This window comes from Siniperca chuatsi, linkage group LG11 (genome assembly GCF_020085105.1).
Source record: "Siniperca chuatsi isolate FFG_IHB_CAS linkage group LG11, ASM2008510v1, whole genome shotgun sequence".
NCBI lineage: Eukaryota > Metazoa > Chordata > Actinopteri > Centrarchiformes > Sinipercidae > Siniperca > Siniperca chuatsi.
The window spans coordinates 21,719,125-21,742,455 of NC_058052.1; the positions used below are offsets into that span (position 1 = coordinate 21,719,125).

At 40.4% G+C, this 23,331-nt stretch overlaps 1 protein-coding gene across 9 annotated transcripts in view; it reads left to right on the top strand.

The window, feature by feature from the left end:
• LOC122884074 (girdin-like) overlaps nucleotides 1-23,331 on the top strand; it is a 76,671-nt gene that overhangs the window by 37,382 nt on the left and 15,958 nt on the right. For all 9 annotated transcript variants that reach the window (XR_006379795.1, XM_044213421.1, XM_044213429.1 and 6 more), the window contains exons 5-24: nucleotides 2,279-2,337; nucleotides 3,122-3,205; nucleotides 3,443-3,583; nucleotides 4,545-4,717; nucleotides 10,573-10,654; nucleotides 11,155-11,313; nucleotides 11,846-11,992; nucleotides 12,215-12,359; nucleotides 13,013-13,191; nucleotides 14,387-14,524; nucleotides 15,780-15,963; nucleotides 16,229-16,359; nucleotides 17,005-17,298; nucleotides 17,654-17,836; nucleotides 18,366-18,644; nucleotides 18,932-19,056; nucleotides 19,483-19,621; nucleotides 20,555-20,731; nucleotides 20,865-21,026; nucleotides 22,966-23,243. Coding sequence is in view for 8 of the 9 variants with exons in the window: in XM_044213421.1 (XP_044069356.1) it covers nucleotides 2,279-2,337; nucleotides 3,122-3,205; nucleotides 3,443-3,583; nucleotides 4,545-4,717; nucleotides 10,573-10,654; nucleotides 11,155-11,313; nucleotides 11,846-11,992; nucleotides 12,215-12,359; nucleotides 13,013-13,191; nucleotides 14,387-14,524; nucleotides 15,780-15,963; nucleotides 16,229-16,359; nucleotides 17,005-17,298; nucleotides 17,654-17,836; nucleotides 18,366-18,644; nucleotides 18,932-19,056; nucleotides 19,483-19,621; nucleotides 20,555-20,731; nucleotides 20,865-21,026; nucleotides 22,966-23,243 (3,259 nt within the window). In the remaining variant the exon portion in view is untranslated. The remainder of the gene's footprint in view (nucleotides 1-2,278; nucleotides 2,338-3,121; nucleotides 3,206-3,442; nucleotides 3,584-4,544; nucleotides 4,718-10,572; nucleotides 10,655-11,154; nucleotides 11,314-11,845; nucleotides 11,993-12,214; nucleotides 12,360-13,012; nucleotides 13,192-14,386; nucleotides 14,525-15,779; nucleotides 15,964-16,228; nucleotides 16,360-17,004; nucleotides 17,299-17,653; nucleotides 17,837-18,365; nucleotides 18,645-18,931; nucleotides 19,057-19,482; nucleotides 19,622-20,554; nucleotides 20,732-20,864; nucleotides 21,027-22,965; nucleotides 23,244-23,331) is intronic.

Genomic DNA, 23,331 nt, shown 5'->3' on the forward strand with positions numbered 1-23,331 from the left:
TTGTCGCTTATTTCTCTGACTCTCATCTCGTCTCTGCTGTCACACAGGCTGTATGTGTTTTTCACGCACTAAGTCGAGTCGCAACACACAGATCTGAGTAGCATCATGTGAGATGATTCGGGGCCGCTATCACTAGCAGCGCAGCGTCTACGTTTATTTATTTTTATTTTTTTTACACAAATACCACCATATATCGTATACCCCCGGTGAAATGTCAGGTATGAAGGTATGAAAAAATAAATGCCGCCCCAAGCCTACAGATAATTATAATTATTTTCTAGAAATAATGACTTTGTATTATATAAATATAAAGTAATGGATTTTAAGTAATGGAAAAGTTTTTTCTAAAGTGGATAAAATGCAAGAAAATCACATCATCATATGAGGTTTTCAACAGTGTCTCAGTTAACACCCAAAAAGCCATGTAATTTATGTCTGGGTGCTAATTGTAATTGTCGGACAAAGCCCCAACATCGTATAGTTGTGGGGGGAGGTTTCAGATGCTGTTCGACCATCTGACAAGCACTTCTGCATACCGAGGCCATTACCTGTACACTTGACCTTTTTATAACATTTCCTCTACACAGATTTCTGAACATCAGTAGGCTGCAGTACAGCGCTCATCCAGACATTTTGAGCAGATAATATATGCTTTCTTTACATTCATTTAGCTGTGAAGTCCTACCCAGCTGACAGCGGAAAATTTCCGAGACCTAGAAAAACACGCTCAAGTATCAAATGTCATGAATATTGGACTTCCGCTTAAAAGATGATGATTTAACCTGCCACATCATGACCACATGAAGGTCTCAATTGCTGAATAACCCATTGACTTGTGAGTCTCTATTGATTCAAGAGGAACGAGAGTAGGGATATTGATTTGATTGTGTGGAGGATTCTGTAAAATGTATTGATAGATCCTGGGGCCACGCTCTGTTATGGCACACTGAGCTTTTCCAAAGAAACTGCTTGGTCGTCTGTTTGTCGCTCTCTAAATTGGTGCTTTACACAGACAATAGGACTCGATTCTCCAGCAAAGTAATTTTTTGGGAGATTTAATTTGCAATAATGTTGAAGTGGTTTTATTCATCTAATTTCATTTTCACTTAAAATCATTTGGAAAGTCCCCAAAAGTGTAAAGTCACAGATCATAATTGTCTTCCTGTATGCCTGCTGTTTAACTGTTCCTGCTGTGATGAGTGGCCCATTAAACTGAGATGCAAAGAGACCACCCTACACAGAAAACATGCTGTCACTAATCTGGATTTATTATTAGAGCCTGACAGTGTTCACTCACTACCCCCTGGGCCACATGATGAGCTGGCTTATCACACACACACACACACACACACACACACACACACACACACACACACACACACACACCATCCTCCAAATAGGGAAAACACACAGTCCTACTATAGACATAGACACAGATGCTCACAACTTGTATATACCATACCACACCACTTAGTCAGTGTAACACACACATACACCACCTGGTTTACTTGTTGTTCAGCCCCAAATCCCACAGATGAGCTCAGGCCGGTTGAGCATGCTAGCAGCTGTTTGTAGGTTTCCTGACATGTGGAAGAGTACTGGAAGTTCATCGTGCCAGCTCACTACACTGTGGAAAACATTGTGGCACTGTAACTAGAGGAAGAGGTTTTATTAGAGGGAAATTGTTACAAGAAATTAGTTAATTGGTTTGTCCGGGATAGATGGAGGATTTTTCCTGCCTCAAAATGAGGCAAAGGTGGCACCTCAACCGTGACATACAAAATCTTGATTTGTTTGTTATTGGGAAATAAATTTAAACATATGCCAGAGTTGGCAGATGAGTAAGTCCCTTGGAAACACCTGCTATGACCTAGATTATTTATAGCTGTAATTTAAAAAATGAAGTTTCGTTATGAATATAAATGTTTTGTTACAAAGCACTTTGTAAAACTTAATTGGAAAGATGGGCTTTACAAATATAAACATTATCAGGTATCCCCCTCCATCGCTCACCACATCTCTCATTTTGCGGTGGAGTGCTAGAGGCAAAGGTTTCCTCTGCCATCAATCTATCAATACAATTTATTCATCAACCTTTGTAACAGCTGATTGAACAGAATGTCAGATAAGTCAAACTGAAACAAGACATAATTAGAATTGTTGCAAATTGTATGTTTGGTTTTGACAGTCATTTTGTTTGGTTTCTCATGCAGACATGCTTTAAGTGCTTTGGCTGTAGTCATACTGTAACTCTGTATCTTTTTGTTTCTTACTTTAGAGCTAGGTCTGGAGGAGATGAAAAAATTGTTGCTGCTGCTACTAGGCTGTGCAGTCCAGGTAAGAGCACAGTTTAGTCCACTTAAACACTCACACACTTTTATATACACACATGTGTATATAATTCAGGTTTCAAGGAGCAGGAAGCAAGCAAGTTCATAACAGACGGCAATCAAACTTTGAGACATTTTGTACCTGTGATTCATGATTCAAAATATCAATTCCATAAATGATCCCACCCCATGATGTTTCCTATGTTGTGAAGGTCTTCAACTGAGCTAGTTGCTGTGTTGATTACTTTTATTGGTCCTCTTGTACCAATATAAAGCCAGAAATCTAAAAGAGAGTCTCCATTTGGTTCAGCCTCTCTCTTGATTACAGCTATATTTGCTCTCTTTGATAAAATCAATTAACTGTAATTCTGTCACAAGACAGGAAAGGTCTGCTGCACCATTCTTTACACAACATTAGTTGTATGATAAAGCCCCATTCAGCTGTTCTCACTGCATTTCAAACAAGAGCATTGACCTTTCACTGGCTCTATTGCTTTAGCAAAAAGACACCATAGTTGCATTAATGTTAGTAACTCTGACGTAATATTCTGTCTACTTCTGTCTACAAGCTGGCATTAAGCCCAGCAGCACCTGGTGCTGAGTAAAAATTAGCACACAGTGAAAAAGAGCTTACACCTACAATACACCTACTGCTCCCTGGAAACCTGTATATTAGAGCAGCTTCTGCTTTGCGTCTGCAGTGTTGGTCTACTAACCTCCAGGTGACCTCCAACCCACATAACTCTTTAACATCTCAAAAATCTCTCCTCTCCTCTCCCCTCTGTTTACAGTGCGAGAAGAAGGAAGAGTACATTGAGCGTATACAGACTTTGGACTTCGACACCAAAGCTGCCATAGCATCCCACATCCAAGAGGTATTTCTCCTTCATAGAAAACAAAACTTGAGACGTCCTTTGGCTCCATTACCAGTCATCTAATGTGCAGTATGCTAATAGTGGAATGGGCCGGTAAATGGTTAGGTTTAAACTTTTGAAAAATGTACCAGTCTGACAAGGTGTTATGAATGCAAAATTTGAATTAATCTTTGAACAGCAATCTTTTTCTCTACATCAGGGGACAAAATCTTGTTATTGAAGATATGTTTATTTTAGGTGACTCATAATCAGGAGAACGTAGTGGACCTACAGTGGTTGGAAGGTGGGGAAATGCCTCCTGAGGACCTGGACAGCCTCTCCAGAAACCTGGCTATCCACCTCAAACACCTGGTGGATGAGAGGGACACACAGCTGGAGGTAAAAAAAAAAAAATAAAAAAAAAAAAAAATATATATATATTTATTTATTTATTTATTTATTTTTATTTATTGAGCCGTATTGGAAATTTATTTTATCCCTAAAGCACCATAAGCCAAACAACAATATATAGGTCAAGCACAACTAGGAAAGTGTGGTACATTTTTAGTGTTTTTCTGTGGAGGGAGGTCGTGTGCAGGTGCGTGTTTGTGTATATGTTACAGTTCTATGAACATAATTTTTGCTAATGAAAATGATGGGCTACTTCTAGCAAGCTTATGTGGAAACTTTTCCCTTTTTGCCGTTACCACAAGAGAGCAACCTCAGGAAGGAAGGGTTGAAACTGTTAACTGTCTCATGGATGGAGGGTGTGTGTGTGTGTGTTTTACTTGGAGTATATGCGTCATTAAATGAGTTTCCAACCCATAGGATGCAGATGCCCACGACTGATATAGCTGATCTTTGTGTGTGTGTGTTTGTGTGTGTGTCAGGGGTTCTAATAGCCTCCAGATTATCACCGTGTAGTCCAGCCGTTCTCAATTTAAATCCCATTTCCTGTCACGGGCACTAGATCAAAATCGGCTGTGTGTTGTGTGTGTGTGGGATGTACTTTTTGCCCTAATGCCTGTGGTCTACTTTTGGGTGGTGGGGGTGCTTTGGGTGAATCCATGGATCTGCTCTCCTCTTTGCCTCTAGTCCATGCTAGTCCAATTTTTGAATCCTACTTCTAAATGTTGCCATTTGAGAAAATAGCAACATGGGTTCATTCTGTACAGATTACCCTAAATACAGATTCAAAATTATATTTCTCACTTTTTGTAGTGTGTTCATGTTTTTTTTCCTGAGCCCGGCTTTAAGGAGTCAAATGTGAACTCAAATGTGATTTCTATTAGCTCTTGCACTTATATACACAGTTAGAAATCTCACTACATGCCATTTATTTTTTCCTCTTTCCATCCAGACTATAGTGGAGTTAACCCAGGAGAGAGACTGCGTGCAGCTGTCTCCACTGGCTCCCTGTCCGACCCAGTCTCCCGGTGACTCCCCCAGTATGAGGAGGACCGAAAGCCGACAGCACCTCTCTGTGGAGTTGGCAGATGCCAAGGCCAAGATCAGACGCCTTCGACAAGAACTGTGAGTGCCACGGCTTTATCAGCTAGATAAGTAATTACTAAAAACTTAGCAAAGGGGGACAAAATGAAGAAAAATAGAAACTATACCTGTTTCAATCTCCATAGTTATCCCAAGACAAACTCAAGGACTACACACAAAAAGATAATTTGCTGGAATTAGACAGTAACTATTAACCTTAATCTTGGTTGCTAATGTATTTCCCATTTTTGCTTCTCTTACCTTATCTGTTTAAATCTGAACTGGGAACTTAAAGTCCCAATTCGTCATTGGCTTGTTCATGATGATGATGTCAGGTCCTCGTGGTTTGGACTTGTACTTGTGTTCCTTTTGACATCAAGAGGAATCGAGGCTTCTGTCATCAGTGTTCTGAAAATACAGTTTACTGTACCTATACACGCTGGTTATGAAATTTCCATAATTTCGCTGGTTATAAGTTCCATAGTTTGTAAATTTGCATAGTTATTAGTCTGTGGACATCCTAATATCAGGACTATATTATTGTTATTCAAATTCTTTGGTTTGCTTTGATTTTCTTTTAGTTATTTATTTATTTAGTTATTTATCCCCGGTCGGATTCGAACCAGGGATGTTGCAGTTTATGGTTAGCGTCTTAAACTTCAAGCCACAGGGGCGCCCCATTTTTGGCATAGTTATTGCATTGGGTGGTGTTTTTTGCTGTTTGGAGACCTGACAAATCAGGAACGTCTCAAAATTTTAGGTTCTGCAAATAAAGTCATGAGGAGTGTATGCTCTTGGTCTTCAGCCCTCCGTGGTTATTGTGAGTTTCATGATGCTGAAAGAACAACAATGATGATGCAGAGAGGAAGAGTGATGGAGACCAGCACTCCATTTCCTCTCTACATCTCTTATTACTCGCATAAGACCAGACTGCTGTGATGTCACACTGCAACACACACACACACACACACACACACACACACACACACACACACACACACGAGTAAACCTTCACTCACAAACGTTGGTGAGGCCTTTTACATTCTGCCTATGAATAATAGAGCTTCCTTTTTAAAGTGCTATAATCCCTTGCCAGACAAAGGCTTAATGGTCAACACAGATCAGTTAGAAGAAAAGGAGAAGTATTTAAATGTTGCACAAACATAACATCTAATTTAACAGACTGGCTGGCGTCATGAGGGTCGATGTTGATACTGAATGCTTTGACAGGAACTGTTTTGTTGTAAGAAGGTTAAGAGGTGCTGTGTACTTCCTAGTCTAATGTTGAAAACATTGTGTAAAAAATTATAGTTTCCCATTGAAACTAATCTTGGATTAGATTTCAATAATGGTCTGTGTCAGCTCAGATAATGTGTAGTTTCTGATTCAAGGGAATCATTTGTGCACTTGAGTGGATTTGATTTCCAGGGTAGAAGTCCATCATCACCATAGCAGCATTAAAATGAATGCAACCCCTGGGTGTTATACAAATATTAAGAGTTTTGTCAGAACTGCTCAAATTTGTCAAAATCTGTTTGCAAATACATTTCACCTTAACGCTATGAATAGTGACCGATTTCAGGCTTGCTCATGCAAAGTTTGCTGTTCCCCACTTTGTTTTTTAGCAGTTGAAAATGTATTCAAACGAGTCATCTTTATACAAATTTTAGCAGTGGATCGTAATGATTTGGAAAAGGCCTTAGGTCATATTTGAATGCTGTATCATTCCGCGCCTGTATTTTGCAGGTGATATTGTTGTCTCCTTCGTCAAATAGAGAATGACATGTATGAGGGCTAAATGCAAACAAGAATTATAGCTGCTGCGCAGTAGTGAGTCGGGGCCAGGCATTTTTAGGAGGAAGTTGAAAAAAGGAAGAGGAGGAAGACAAATGAGAGTTACACGAGGGTCCATCAGCAGAACTGTCTGGACCAAAATTATCATTAAACCTTGAAGTCATGTGTCTCTAATTCACACAGCACAATGCCTTAGTAGGTATAAGATATTCACTCTGCATCACCCGGGTCTTGAACTCACAACCTTTGCTAAGACCACCAGGGTTGCAATAACAGCTGTCCATGCATGTAAAGGCAGATTTCAAACTAGTGTCAAAAATTCAGTTATCAAGACAAAATTCTGAGACTGTGTGTATTTCATTTAGACAACATAGAGATCTCTGTAACTTATTTTTACAAAGACTGCTCCATAAGTGACAAACTGATGTTTAAAGATGTGGGAGAAGATAGGTTTAACTTATTTTTCTCAAAAACTGAGTGATGGACTTCATAATTCCTGCCAGCTTGAAGCATCTGAACACTTCTGCTCAACTGAGTCTAGATTTTGGTGAAAGCTGCAAAGTGGTCACAAGTATGACTGATTTGTTATGAATTTTTAAACTTTTGATGGTTGCCGTAGCGCCACCATCAGGACTATTAGCCCACATTGCTACTTGAGGAAGTTTGGCATAGGATTGGACCTATGTGCAAAGTTTTATTTTCATGCATGGGAAGGCAGATTTCCTCGTAGGAGGAGAAGGAAGAAGAATAACAACATTGGAAAATACAAGCAGAGCTGCTCGGCCCATAATTATGGTTCTTTAACAGTTGGTTGTAACTCAAAGTGGAGTGCAGGTCACCCTCTGCTTGGTCACATGAAAAGAGTGAAAAGCATCTCTCCTTGAGTGAGCCTAAACTCAGTCATTGTGGTTCTCCTGCTGAAAAGGTCTGACATTTGTCACTATAGACATCTCCCTTATATTACCTTGACCTACATTATGACGTTTTCTTCAGTAGATCTGAATAGGGCTACAGAACAACACCCGACAAGCCAATGAGTTATTTTGTTTGTTGGTTGCTATGGTATTGTTTCCTTGTTGCTGTGGTGTCTGGCCCGTCACATGACAATGCCTTTCTATCACAGACAAGGGACAAAAAGGGCTTTAAGTCTGTAGTCTGGTCACATGATTGCAGTTTCTTCTCTAAGGCAGAAGAGGAGAGGTGCATGCACATGCACAGATATGGTCTCTGCATACAAATGTTTGTGTGAAGGAGACCAGGTCAGAGCCGGGGGGTATGGTTCAGTTTTCCCACAGTGGTCTGTTTTGTTTAATGTTTCTGTTAAAGCCGCTGCGTCTTGGCTGCTTTTCCTCCCCCTGTTCAAGCTCAGACAAACAATTGAGTTTATACCTATGAAACATATTTTGAGTCATTTTTATAGCTGCTATTCCTCAATAAGTCTTTACCTGATTCCCAGGCTAAAAAATATTTTGTACTTATAACATTTATCTGCCTCTAAAAGCCCCTTACTAGCTTTAAATATAGATGTATTGTACCTGTTTGTTGTCTCCCCCCCACCGTCAGGGTTATTTCAAAATATCTTCATTAAGGTTATAATGTTCAGCTTTTGTTGAAACTGTTTTAAAGAGGTCATTATGGTCATTCTGGAGGCTGCAGTCTGTGATGCTGTTGAACTGTATTGAGTTATACTGACTATAGGTGTTTCTATTATTTTGTCCACACCATTTATATCAATGAGGGTAGGCTAAATAACAGAAACACCTCTCTGTATAATGCAATACATTTCAACATCACCACAAACTATATTATAACCTTCAAGAAGGTAGGATTTATAGCAGGGCTGTTGTGTTAGACTGCATTAGTTTTAGTATGGTGTACCTAATAATCTGTCAACTAAATATAAATGTACAATTTAGATTGACCTAGAAAAGAAAACCAGGTAGAAAATGCATTTGTTAGTTGAGTTCTTGGGATCTGATATATGACAGTATTTATTACAAAACAGTAACACAACAAATCAATGAAAACTGAAATGTATACTTTTGACAACAAGTAAATTCAAAATTTTAGACAGAATTGTAGTAATGGCAATTGTAGTTCGTCATTTTTGGTAATGTTTTTAAAAAAAAAAGTTTTTTTGTTCTTTATTGAGGAGTACAGGTTTAAGAGACATGTTTAAGATCCAATCACATTCCCCTGTTCCTTGACATACTATTATAGTTAGAAAGTTCAAAATATTACAGAGGAAATGTTTGCTAATTTTTACACAGAGAGAGAGAGAGAGAGAGAGAGAGGGAGAGAGGGAGAGAGGGGGAGAGGGGGAGGGAGAGAGAGGGAGAGGTATTGTGAGGAATAAAGGTTGCCTTTATTCCTTGGCTTTTCAAATATAGCAGTGCATACAAGTGTTTGCGTCTGTGCTTGCGCAGATACATCGTGTGTTAAACCATTAACATAAGCAGCAGAGCCAGCTGCATCCATAATATGAGCCCAAAGCTAATCTGCCATGATAGAGTTGACAGGTGTTTGTGATTTGGGGATGGGGTGGGGCTGCAGGAGGTGGAGGGAGTTAACTGATGAAACAAAAACAGAAATGGGTAAAGGAACATCCTTCCTGCATATTGACTGCAACTTCACAGATAACGTTAGCTGTGGGAGGAAGGCGGAGATAAATGGGAGAGCAAGAAAATAAGGATGCCTTTTCCATTTTGAGATTCACCCCGATACTCCAGCAAGCTGTAATCAAATAGGCCATCAGATGTTCAGTGGAGCGGTTTCATGCAAACACACACACACAGAACAGCATCTCAGGAATGCAGTCGTTTTCCTTCAAAGCAGTGTGACACATTCTCCTTCTATGATAGGAGCCTTGAGAATTTGCACACACACAAACAGCAAATGTCAGGCTGCCCTATTTTGCTGTCACTTGACAAATGATACAGATAGCAGATAGCAAGACCCTACTATTGAATATTGGTGAAAGAATGATACATTTAATTCTGTTTTGTACCACTTACACAACCAGAAAACTTTCTTCTCTCCTTCTCTAATCTTATCTGTTCTAGTAGTTTCTCCAGAATAAAGGAAGATGAGGGGTTTGAGCCTTAGGGGCAGATTTGCATATGTTTACCCCTGAAGTAGTCACAGGGTACTTTCTTTTCTTCAGTTGTTTTTTAACTACCATCTTTCCCCTCTCGGTTTGTCATTGCGTGTTATGCTGAGTGTGATCTCCAGCAGAAGGAGGTTGTTTGTTTATTAGTAGCCAAAGTCAAGGAAAGACATTGTGTCCTGACCACCACAGCTCAAACACACCAGAGACAATAGGCGCTTTACTTAAGAAAATGGGTTAGTGTTTTGATTGATGTCTTGAAATCAACATGTGAGATGCTGTTTTTTCTGACTTGCCAACAAAGCCCTATTAAGCTTACTGGGATGTTGCCTATGCTGTGTGTCAATGCTAACAGTAATGAAATTAAAACTGATCACTCACATTTTGAGAAATACAGACTGTATGATATCTAAATATTAAAGTAGGATTGCTTTTTAAATATTTTTAGTTGAGTCTTGAGTCAGTTCAATTGAAGTCTGACTGATGTAACTGCTAAAACTCACACAGCTTGCATTACTACATGATTAATAGCAATAATTTACAGCCCAAAAAATGTAAAAAAAAAAAAAAAAAAAAAAAAAAAAAAGCCAAGCTACTGAAACTAAAACACTGAAAGTAAAGTTAAGATGGTGAAGCTATTCAGGCAGATTATGTTAAATGTAACTATTCTGTGAAACTAGGTCAATAGGTTGATACCATTAAACGATTTAGCTGCAAGCTTTAAAATGGAAACAGCCCTAAAGGAATGTCCTTGTTAATACTCTGAATTGATACACTTGCATGCAATTGGCACGTGATTTTCGATGTATGGCTTCATCTTAATCATAGGAGCAGAGACACACAAACATAGTTTTCTTGCTTTTTTGCTACAAAGAAATCTGTATCACTCTCTACTTCCTGACATTCTTTCTGTCCTTCCTCTCTCTAGGTTACATCCTCTGACTTTCCATTTTATCCTTGTGTAACTCCTCTTCCTTTCTATCTTTTTTTTTTTCAGAGAGGAGAAGAGTGAGCAGCTTTTGGACACCAGACAGGAGCTTGAGAACATGGAAGTGGAGCTCAAGAGGCTTCAGCAAGAAGTAATGCCACCAGTCACAGTGACCCTCACACACCTACATGCACACAAACACAGTTTGGTTCTGCAGCGCTGCCAGGCTTTAATCAGCTAGCTAGTGACTTAGCTAATTAGGGGCTATTAGAGTTATCTTTAGTCCAACAACAGCCTCAAATGGCTTTTGATTGGGAGTGGGCGGCTGGCTGACTGACTGGATGCTGTTAACAAGGTGGATGAGTTCAGGGCATGGAGGACAGTTTGTATGTGTGCGTGTGGATGCGTGTTTGTGATAATTGATAATGTGCAGAGTTTTTTCTGTTCTTTATCTGTTTATGTAACGAAAATATTTAGGCTGTTGTTCATAGATAATCTACTAGTCATACCAGATTACAGAGTCACTGAACCCACTGACTTTTGCCAAGTGTGTTCTTGTGAGTCAAATTATTTTGTAAATATTTTCAGAATGCTTAAACACATTTCAGCATATTCATTTCATGCTCTATATTTGGCTGTCAACTCCTGCAGAGCTACCAGTTGCTCTCGGACGCTCGGTCGGCCCGGGCCTACCGTGACGAGCTAGACGCACTCAGAGAGAAAGCCATCCGTGTCGACAAGCTGGAGAGCGAGCTGAGCCGATACAAGGAGAGACTTCATGACATTGAGTTTTACAAGGCCAGAGTCGAGGTACACAACTGCACACACACAGAGCATTGCTTTAAGCCAAGAAGACAGTGTTTGTTCAAGGACGCCTCTGGGATACTTGAGCATCATGTAGCTGACATCAAAGGAACTAGCTATTGCTTTAGAACATAATCAAGTGTTAGTAATATTAGTTCAAACTAGCCACATTGTGAACAACATGCAAGCAATATGTGACCAATATGTGAGACCCCAGCGACTGTCCATACTGCATAATGTCATGATGCAAGTGTTTTTCAGTTAAGTCATAAATATAGCACAAGTAGTAGTTTTTAACTATAAATATTGATGTAAAGTAATAAATGTTGCTAAAACATTTGTGGTGGAGATATGCCTTTTTAAAAATATATCGTTGGAAACAATTGGAAAATAATATATTGGTATTACTACTATACTATTTCCACTACAGCTTATACTGTTACTATTAATACGGTTACTGCAAAAATTAATTGTACTAGCTGCAGTGTTTGTTTTGTTGTTTAACTTGTATTGTCTGCTGATGTGGTGGTTTCTGTAGGAGCTGAAGGAGGACAACCAGGTCCTGTTGGAGACTAAGGCCATGTTGGAGGAGCAATTGGATGCTACCCGGACCCGGTCTGACAAACTGCACCTCCTGGAGAAAGAGAATCTGCAGCTCAAATCCAAGATCCATGACCTGGAGATGGTGAGATGGTGGATTTATGGATCAGTGTTCCAGCGCAGAGATCTGAGATTTGATTGCACAGAGTGTGATGAGAGTTATAGCTAGTGAAACTGGGGTCCAAATCAAGATCAGTCGTAGAGGTTAAAAAAAAAAAGAAGCATAAAACAGACAGTCATGTCAGCAGTCGTGTGTTTAGCATATGTGTTAATCTCGACACACAGTCTATCTCTCTGTTCTTTCCAGGAGCGGGACATGGACCGTAAGCGTATGGAGGAGCTGTTGGAGGAGAACCTTGTGCTTGAGATGGCCCAGAAACAGAGCATGGATGAGTCCCTGCACCTGGGCTGGGAGCTGGAGCAACTATCCAAGACACCAGAACTTACTGAAGGTAAGAAGTTGGAGCCAAAGATCATTTTAACACTAGAGAACAAGAAGAAGTTTCTGCATGTTGACTGGCAGCAAGAATAAGTAAAAAATAAAATAAAACAGAACAGAACACAAAGAGGAGTGTTAAGGAAAGCAAAGAATGGGATGTTGAGTTGAAAAATCATGCAGCTGACCTGAAGTGAACAGGTTGAAGGCTTCAGATGGCCAACAGACCAGGCTTTGATCATTGGCTCTTGGCCCTGGCGTCATCCTGATGGCACTTCTGCATTTGCCGGCCTCCACTGGGTTTTCTTTCCACTTGGTTAAGACCTGTAATTAATATTCAGTGGCTCCTGGAGGATAATCTGTGCGTTTGGATTATAAAGCTGTTAAGAGGTTTAACTAGCCAGGGATCTGGATAAAGACTTTGTTTGGGTGTGGGGGGTTGTTTGTTCAAATGGCCCTTTAAAAGCCTAAGAGCTCTAAAGTTAGACCCTAGGGCTTTGTATTCATTTTTTTTTTTTTGATGGATTTATATTCTCAACTTGATTTGTGTCTCCTTAATTTTCTTTGTGGTTTTGACTTGAAACACAAAAAATCGAAACTGAATTTATTTGTTCGTATTTGTTAAAACATTGATGTATAATCCACATTTTCTTGCTGTCATTGACTTAGTCCCTCAGAAGTCTCTGGGCGAGGAGGTGAATGAGTTGACCTCGAGCCGTCTGTTGAAGCTGGAGAAAGACAACCAGACCCTGCTGAAGACTGTGGAGGAGCTCAGAGGAGCAGCCAGTCAGGACACCCTGACAAAACTGGCCAAAGTCAGCCAGGAAAACCAGAGACTGAACCAGAAAGTAAGCAGTGGACTGTGTATTCAAGTGTTTTTCTGTGGTTGGGTAAGGGTTACGTTGACACAGTAATTTCCAGTTTATTCCTCTGAACATACGTATGACGTATATTTAATAACTCAATGGCAAAATTACACACACAGATATACTCTTCTAACACTTCCTCATTTCATCAGTCATCTCTTAGTTATATAGTTTTCTTCAAGGAAAATAGGTTTTGTCAAGCCTTCAGATTGCCTGTAAAATAAGTTGTGCATCATGAGAAATACTTTTTTGCAAAGCTGCTAACTGAATAATAGGGTAATAAAGAAAGTTGTGTGGATGGATATGTTGGACAGTTTCCATCTGTTGGCTAGAACATGCCTGCAGTACATATTGTAACCAAAAAAGTGTTTAATTTCTGTGACTGTTTGCAATAAAGTAAACATGAGAGATGTATCAGGTATACTATATATTTGACTGTCTTGAGACACTTTGCAGCATCGGTTGGAATTGCAGTTTATTTTTCTGCCTTGCATCAGGGTCACCACCAAGATTAGCATATTAGACCAGCACTCCTCCATAATATATCACTTGTCTTTTGACCTTTTCAGACAGTGAGAAACAAAAAAAAGGAGAGAGGATAGAGAGGGGTGGATTGAAGGATGAAAGCAAAGCTGTAAATCCAGGCAGCCCTGCATTGCCTTTTCTTTTCTTTTCCAGTCTTTGACACTCAAACGCCCCTCGCTAAGAGAAGTCTCTCAACTATTTTCAGAAACATAAGCCTCTTTCTGTGCACTCTGAATAAAAGGCATGAAATTGTGTTTTTCTCTCTCAAAGGGAAAATCCAGAATGAGAAATTTATTTCTGAGTGACTTTAGGTCTAGAGCCAAAACACATTAAAATGTGAATGCAGCTGCTGGTATGCTCAAACAACAGAAATAGTCTCATTTAATGTGTGCCTGTCTGTGTGTGCACATACATTAACTTGTGTGTGTTGGTCTGCAGAGTTGTGACAGAATGAGGTGATGTATTATGTTTGTATCATGGATTAATAATTGCACCAGCTTCTTTTTGACTGAATCACATTGTAACAAAGTTGACAAAAAGGATTTGACTGTCATTAGTGAGCCACCAGTTTTCGTTATGAACACCAATCAAAACATGAAAACACAATCAAGATAGTGACATTTTAAGATTCTATTTTAATCATTGCTTACAGGTGGAGCAGCTGGGGAGTGAACTGGCAGCAGACAGAGAGTCACTCCGCAGCGCCGAGTCACTCAGTACTGACCTGATGAAGGAGAAGGCTTTACTAGAGAAGACTCTGGAAACACTCAGAGAAAACTCTGAGAGACAGGTACACACACACACACAGATTTAATTTGGGAAGTTCATCCCAAAACCAGATGGTCATCATTTTAAATAACAGTTATTATTTTTGCCATCAGTAGAAAGTTGTGTATTAAATCTTCTAAGTGATAATTGCTTGTATGACATTTTCCTGAATACCACTTTTTTTGCTGAATGATAAATTGTTAAATGATTAGACCTGTTGTGTTCAAGAAGGCAGAATAAGTTAGCGTAGTTAACCTAATATGTTATAGAGGCCAACTTTTATGAGAGTGACTGCAATCACATCAAGCATTTGTGTGCTTTAAAATATAGTTAACGTTGCAGTCTGTATACTGGACAAGCATATGGTCAGATACACCAACACAGTCAGACAAACAGAGCTTTAAGACGCACGCGTCACATGCTCCTCTCTCTACAAAACCATCATTGATTCTTGTTCCAGGAAAATAACATGACTAAGCTGTGTAATTTACTGAAGTCTATACAGAGTTTTCTTGAGAGCAATCGTTGTGCAATTGATTTGCATTTGGCTCAAAAAACTATTAAGTGATACTACCACTATGTTTTATTGACTACACAGATTTCTGGCACTCTGTGGCCCAGATGCAGTCGCTCGTTGTGTGTCTGCAGGCACTTTATAGCTGTTAGACCCAAATCTGACACCTTTTGATTAGTTTAACCATCTGATTTGTAAAATCCGGCTTTGATGAGCTATAGAAGCAAAGAAAACACAACACGCTGCACTCACAGATTACTGTGGGCAATTCTATCCAGTTGGTTGTAAACTTAATGCGATGTAATTAATGCAGGGCAGTTCCAAAACACATAATATTCAAATGAACAGTAGTTTTGTATAATCCTTGGATTTATATTTCAATTCTGCTTCTTGATATTTTTTATTTTTTTTAGTTTAGTTTTTCATCTAATTAAACTCAATGAAAATTTGAAGCAGAACCTTGGGGCATCCTTTTCATTTCTTAAATCTTCCTCCAAGCATCAGCCCATACAGCCAGTCTCATTACAGCAAGCTGGAATCCTTTTATATAAAGTCACAGAACACATTGAGAAACACGTGAATATTTTTCATCACCACTAATGATCCACAAACAACAGGTGGCAGAGACCTGCCTGAGTGATACCGGTATTATCTTCGTAAAATAAACATAATGAAGTTACACATAGCTTAAAATTGATGAGTAAATCACTTATGGTAAACATGACCCTAGTCCGTCATTAAAACTCTGTTGTCTGTTCTCCAGCTGAAGGGTCTGGAGCAGGAGAACAAGCACCTGGGCCAGACGGTGTTGTCTCTGCGTCAGCGCTGCCAGGTTGGTGCTGAGGCTCGGGTCAAGGATGTGGAGAAAGAGAATCGCGTTCTCCACGAGTCCATCTGTGAGACAACAGCCAAACTCAATAAGATGGAGTTTGAAAGGAAACAACTACGTGAGTGACGTATTTAATAGTTTTTATGCTTCATTGTAGTAAGTGTGGGTGTGGTTTTTCTCCGTCTGTCCTTTTTGATAACAAGGAATCCATATCTGTATTTGTACAGCAACCTTTAGCTTCTGGCCTCCTTTTCTGTACATCAAATTCCTTGTTTTTTCAATTTGAATTCACAGGATCAAAATTCTGGTTGTTTGTGTGTGTGTGTGTGTGTGTGTGTGTGTGTGTGTGTGTGCGTGTTTTTGTTTTTGTTTTTTTTATGCAGGTAAGGAGCTTGAAGTAATGAAGGAGAAAGGTGAGAGAGCAGAGGAGTTGGAGATTCAGATGCAGAAGCTGGAAAGGGACAACGAGAGCCTGCAGAAGAAAGTTGCCAGTCTTGGAATCACCTGTGAAAAGGTCTGGTGCATTTTGTTTTCTGCCTGGTCTGTATTTTGAGATGTCCATGTGTCTGTATGCTTTGTTAGTTGGTCTGTGTCAGTTTCCCCACATGGTTTCATGTTAGCAGATCGGATGTGGAATATTAGTTATTCTCCAAAGCATTTTAAATAAATGTAGCACTAACATGGAAAATAAACAGTTTACAGTAATTTTAACGTGAGAAATGTATGTTTGTATTTGCCTCTTGTGCATCTTAGTTAACCGCTATTAAGAATTGGAGTTGAATAGCTTCCCAGAAAATTGGCAAGAATTACCTGTCTCTGTAGCTAGGATTGTCACTTTAAGCTTGATGCTTGATAAGCTATGAGCTCCCCTAGATCAAGGGACTCATTTTCTGCATCAGAGAAGGACATCTATTACAAGTTGGGCTCCCCTTATTGACATTTGTCTTTTGTCTCTCTGTGTCATTCACTATTTGTTACTCTTGGAACATTTGTACTGCAAGTAGTTAAAATTTGGAATTGGATATTACTGCAAAATTTGTAATGAGTTTACATTAAAGAGTTTTGGGCTGCCATTACACAACACCATCAGAACCACCTTGGTGTTGTAAGACAGAAATGCTTCAGTCCTCATCTTCATCCATCACTTATGTGTGTGTAGGTGTCTTCTTTGGAGAAGGAGAACACTGAGCTGGAGGCAGAGGGCCGTCGTCTGAAGAAGAAGTTGGACGCTCTGAAGAACATGGCCTTCCAGCTGGAGGCTCTGGAAAAGGAAAACTCCCAGCTGGAGCAGGAGAACCTGCAGCTTCGGCGCTCGGCTGAGAGTCTCCGGTCAGCAGGGGCTAAGGCTGCTCAGCTGGAAGCGGAGAACAGGGAGCTGGAGAGCGAGAGGAGCCAGCTGAAGCGCAGTCTGGAACTGCTCAAAGCCTCATCCAAGAAGACGGAGAGATTAGAGGTAAGACTTCAGGACTGCCAGTCGTACGACAGGTACTTCTGTGAGGCTGGAGAGAAGTGAGACGCAGCTAAAATGCAACCATATGTGGCAAGAAAGGGACAAATAAAAAGCAGACTACTGCTAGATAGTGTATGTGTGAGTTACCTGGTCCTTAATAGATACAGTGATGTGTGTCTTTTATACAAGGTTGTGCAGAACAGCTGTAGAGTTAAAGGCACCTTACACATTACATTATTGTATTTTATTATCACCAACGAATATTTTCACAGGTAAGTTACAGGGATCTGGCATCAGGGAGCGGTACAACTAGTTCATGGATGCTTTTAATATCCTAATCTGGCTTTTACTCTCCCAGGTGAGTTACCAGGGCCTAGATACAGAGAACCAGCGCCTGCAGAAGGCTTTAGAGAACAGCAGCAAAAAGATCCAGCAGTTGGAGGCAGAGCTGCAAGAGGTGGAGACTGAAAATCAAACCCTGCAACGCAACCTGGAGGAGCTCAAGATCTCCAGTAAACGCCTGGAGCAGCTGGAGCAGGAGGTAGGCACAAAAACAAAAAAAAAGTTTCAAATGCATTCAATCTGTAGTAATAACCACATGTGCTGCTGAAATGTGGAAAATGGCAGCCTGTAAAATACAAACTGAATTGTTAAGAAATTAGACACATTTTTGGACTGCACTCTTCTCTGGAGCAGAACAGGCACAACATCAAGTGGGATAGCTGTAGGTGGTTTACTGACACAGCTCCAGTTACTTATTTTGGGATGGACTTATTCTGCCTGGCAGAATGGGGTCAATCAGATTGGCCCAAAAATTGTACTTGAGGCAGACTGAAAGTAATGTTTGTGATACAGCAGAATCTTGTACCTTTTAAAATAAATAAAAAGTGTTATTTGGCACTTGAGCAGCACTGCCACTCTTAGTTCATTCTGATAAAATTACAGCATGTTTCCCAGCAGAGCTGAATTATCCCAGATTATTGGTCAAACGTGTATTTACAAGGCATTTAGATTAAAAGTAATCCCATCAAATGATGTTTTATCTCTCCATTACGCCCCCGCCCCGCCAGAACAAGATTCTGGAGCAGGAAAGCTCCCAGCTAGAGAAAGACAAGAAGCTTCTGGAGAAGGAGAACAAGCGGCTGAGGCAGCAGGCCGAGATCCGCGACTCTAAGCTAGATGATAACAACCAGCGGATCTCCACCTTGGAGAAAGAGAATCGGACCATGGGCAAGGAGATGATCTTCTTCAGGGACTCCTGCACAAGAGTCAAAGACCTGGAGAGAGAGAACAAGGAGCTGGTCAAACTGGCCACCATTGATAAGAAGACCCTCATTACACTCAGAGAGGTAAGAAAAGCCCTTACAGCATCAGAAGTCTGCAGTTTTTCCAACGTGCCTTGAGACTGAGCTTCGCATGTTTCAAGATTTATCTATTATAATCCTTTTGTTGGTGTTGAACTTTTTTTCTTGCTTTTTATTATATTATTCTACTAAAATCTATTTTAGTGGAAAGTGTATTTATTAATTAATTATCCTGTTGTTGAATCACTGCTGAAGTGAAAAACACCTGGACACCGAAAATAATAAATGGAAGGTGGCGGTGAGTTACTCGATGTGTGCCTGTGTGTGTTTAGGAGCTTGTGAGTGAGAAGCTGCGGACTCAGCAGATGAATAATGATCTGGATAAACTGACCCATGAGCTAGAGAAGATTGGACTGAACAAGGAAAGGCTGCTGCATGACGAGAGCTCTGACGACAGGTATCATCTTACAAACACACACACCAAACTATTCACTGCTCTGTGATGGCTCTTAAAGCAGTTTCAGCTTGGAACTAAAATAAGAACTTAATCTATCGTCTTGGGATCAGAATCTTTAAAAGTGATCAGTACATTTGGGATTCCAAATAAATCAGCCCTGTGGCCCATTTTAGATCAGGTGTTGAAGTTTGAAGTTTAAATGAATCTGAGTATATTGCAGAATCATCCTGTGGGAGATTTCTGAGCCAATATCTCCCCCACCTGCTACACTCTTGGCAAGAAGTCACTTGGTCTTGCTATACTGCGGCTCTGACCATAATGCATTATCTGTATTTAGGATTACAAATGTGTGATCACAGTCTAGACTGGACACACAAACAGACAAATAAACACACACAGCGCTAACTCTTGAATATTTATTTTCAGGTTTAAGCTCTTGGAAACCAAACTGGAGTCGACTCTGAAATCATCTTTGGAGATTAAAGAGGAGAAGATCGCCGCCCTAGAGGCCAGACTGCAGGAGTCCTCAAACCTTAACCAGCAACTTCGCCAGGAGCTCAAGACCGTCAGTAACACACACACACAAACACAAATCCATACTTGTAAACATAGAAATACATGCACAAACATACAGTATTTTGGATGTGTTGCAGACATATGCTCAGCTGAACCACAATCGAGAAGACCCAGTATAAAAACACATTCCACAAACACTCACCTCCCACAAAGCCAAAAATCCAGTCTCCACTTGAGAACAGCGCATCCCAAAATCTTTCCCCCGCAGTCTAAAACACTAGAAACACTGAAAACACTGAGGGCTTCTCAAGGCCGATACATTATTTATTCATCCACTCTTCCACTTCTATCGCCAGTTTATCTATTCATGAGGCGGCAGGAGTCTGTGAAAGAGGTGGAGTGGAGGATGTCTGTTTTCCTTTAGGGAGGCATTTGTGTTTTGAACTTGCTGACACAAATCAGATCCAAAGCTATAGGGTCGGGCCTGTTGAATGATGCCATCGTCCATCGCTGATGGTTGACAGCCATCGACCACTGAGCCCTCTACCATCGTAACATCGTGATTTAAAAGCAGCCCCCCTGGCGAGTAAAATCTTGTTACAGAAAGTGCAATAAAAGCTTTGCGAGTAAAAAGCTAATAAGATTAGTTTATCACTATGACTACTGTTTAACATTTTTTATAATCATCCAATCCTAGTGGAAAGTTGAGGCATCTGTGGATGGACTCGAGTGTCAGATGTGAAACTGTGAAGAATCCTGTCTGCTGTTACTTAACCATTACTCATGTTATAGTAATGTTGTTGATGTTATAAGTGTAGTCTGCTTCATTTAGTAATTTTTTCAGTCAAGCCTGGATATTTAGTTTTTGGCCATCTTGGACTTACATAATATTTATGTTGGAGGAATTATATTGTACCAGATTTTACTGAAGGAGCACAAAAAACGACTCAACGTTATGTGTTGACACTGTCTCTCTTTGCAGGTGAAGAAAAACTACGAGGCGCTGCGTCAGAGAGAGGAGGAGGAGAGGATGGTGCAGAGCTCGCCCCCTAGAGGAGGGGAGGACCCTCAGGCTGTCAGTAAATGGGAGAAAGAGAGTCATGAAGCCACCAGGGAACTGCTTAAAGTCAAAGACAGACTCATTGAGGTGGAAAGGAATGTAAGTTAGCACAATATCAGGATGGCTTATGTGACTTTTCCAATATGAATGGTGAACACACGCATTTGGATTGTTGGCTTTTCTCTGAATGTATTCTCATATGTCTTTTATATCATGTGCGTGCTTTTCCCAGAATGCCACGCTGCAGGCTGAGAAGGCAGCCCTGAGGAGCCAGCTCAAACAACTGGAAACTCAAAGCTCCAACCTGCAGGCTCAGATAGTGGCCGTGCAGAGACAGACTGCTTCTTTACAGGAGAACAATACAACACTACAGACGCAGAACGCCAAGCTGCAGGTAATCCCCCTACACATCTACACAATAGAGTGTCCAGTAGGCAATGTATGACTGCTTTCTTACAGAGGAATACACCGCAGATAACAAAGCTACCAGTTAAGTAGTTTACAAATGAAATTAACACAGTTAAGCAGGTAATCAATGTAACTTTGTATCTCACTAAAATACTGGAACAATTAGCAGACTGCAACAAGTTTATATTATCGTTTTAATAATCTGCCTCGCACTCACGAGACACTATAGACTACAATGTATAGTCGACACACTCAGATGATACAAGACAAACTGTGTAAAACAGATAATGGAAGTAAAGATTTTACAAGATATCACACACTAACTCGACTTCACTAATAACTCTTTTTTTAAAGTGCTTTTAAACAATCTCACCTCAAGGCTGTTATGAAGCTTTTGATCATATCACTCTTGCTCTTCATCAGTAGATGGAGTTTGCCAGTTGTCATGGAATTGGAGATGTTTAAATTTTCTCTGATCACTTTAAGGAGTTATCATCTATGTTGGATGAAAAGTTGAGGTTCAAATTTAATGCTTGCCATGCGAAACAGCAGTTGACTAAACAACCTCTCCTGAAGGTCCATGTACTAGCTGTTCTGGAGCTTTCAATCATATGGCATGATCTTCATCAGCTAATGGAAATGTAATTGTAATTTTTATTTCTGAATAAGATATTTTTGTGTGTTTTTAATCCTATTTAAGGATTGAATAATTATTAGGTTGATATCATCGTCAATTTTGCTATTTTGCTTATTTATATAGCCCAAAATCAAATGGCTTTACAATATGACATACGACACTCTATCCTTAGACCCTTCAATTCGGATTAGGAAAAAATATACCCTGAAGATACATGTACTATAAACTTATATTTGTGCATAACACATATATTTGTGCATTTTGTGCAAACACAAAATGCAAAGCTGTCCACCCTGCTTTTAACATTGCTCTGTTTGTACATTTGGCTGGCCAGGCTGCTTAGCTCCCTGGTATGGATTTAGACTTGTACTCCTGTTTGGCAGCAATTCAAACCCTGCTTATGGGCGACAGGATTTACACTGACCATACAGTAGCTTCTAGCTGTTTCTGTGGGTGTTTCTGTATGTCTCTTGATGTGTGTCGGTTGTGTGTGTGTGTGTGTGTGTGTGTGTGTGTGTGTGTGTGTATGTATGTGAGTTAATATGTAAGCAGGTGTGTTTGTACTGGAAGTAAAAAGCTGTTGCTGTTTAAAGGTACAGAAAGTGTGTCAGCACCTGGACAGAATGTGTGTGTGTATGTGTCTGTGTGTCAGAGTGTGAATACACACACTAGTCATGATTGAAGAGGGATTTAAGACTAGGAAACCACTGTGACCATAAAGGAAACATGAAAAGAAGTTTTCCTGCTGGTGCTTTGTAGATGGAGCTTGCAACAAAGGGGAGAACAAACTGAATAGACACGGTGCCCCCTATAGACAAAAACAGCAACGGCCTCTACTTTACCTTTCTGTACTTCAATGTTTGATTTAAGGAGCTCAGTACTCCTCACAGATCACAGTAAAAAAGATCTTTCAATAAGTGTAGATAGATGATGAATGATGATGAAAATGTTAAAGGGAGGATCTGTTTTTTTTTTTTTCTCTCAAATCTCACACTCCCTGCTCAATGTTTCCTTCCTCCACTTTACTCTCCTTGTCTGCCCCCTTATTCATCTCCATCTCTCCTGCCTAACTCTCCCATGAGCCTTATTGTATTTTTTTTCTCACCCATATAATTTCTAAACTTTTCTTTTTTTCTCTTCTGTCTCCTCTTCTCCTTTTGTCTCTCGTCTTTGTGCTCCATTCACAATCCCTTTCCCTCCTTATCCGTCCCTCTCTTCTTCTCCTCTCCTTCCACACCTCCCTCTTTGCACTTCCTTACTTATCTCCATCTTTCATCCTCTCCTTTAGGTGGAGAACTCCACCCTGAGCTCACAGAGTGCAGCCCTCATGGCCCAGAATGCCCAGCTGCAGAGCCAGCAGAGCAGTGTGGAGGGTGAGCGCGAGGGAGCTCTGAAGGAGAAAGAGGAGCTGAGGGCAACCTACGAGCTGCTCCTCCGCGATCACGAGAAGCTGGCGGCGCTCCACGAGAGGCAGGCGGCAGAGTATGAAGCTCTGATCGGAAAGCATGGGGGCCTGAAGAGCTCCCACAAGAGCCTGGAGCAGCAGCACAGGGACCTGGAGGACAAGTGAGATGGGGTTAAGGAGCATGGGATGGGCACATGTCTTATAAGGGAAATTTTAAAAAACATATGACAAAAGTAACCATAGTAAACT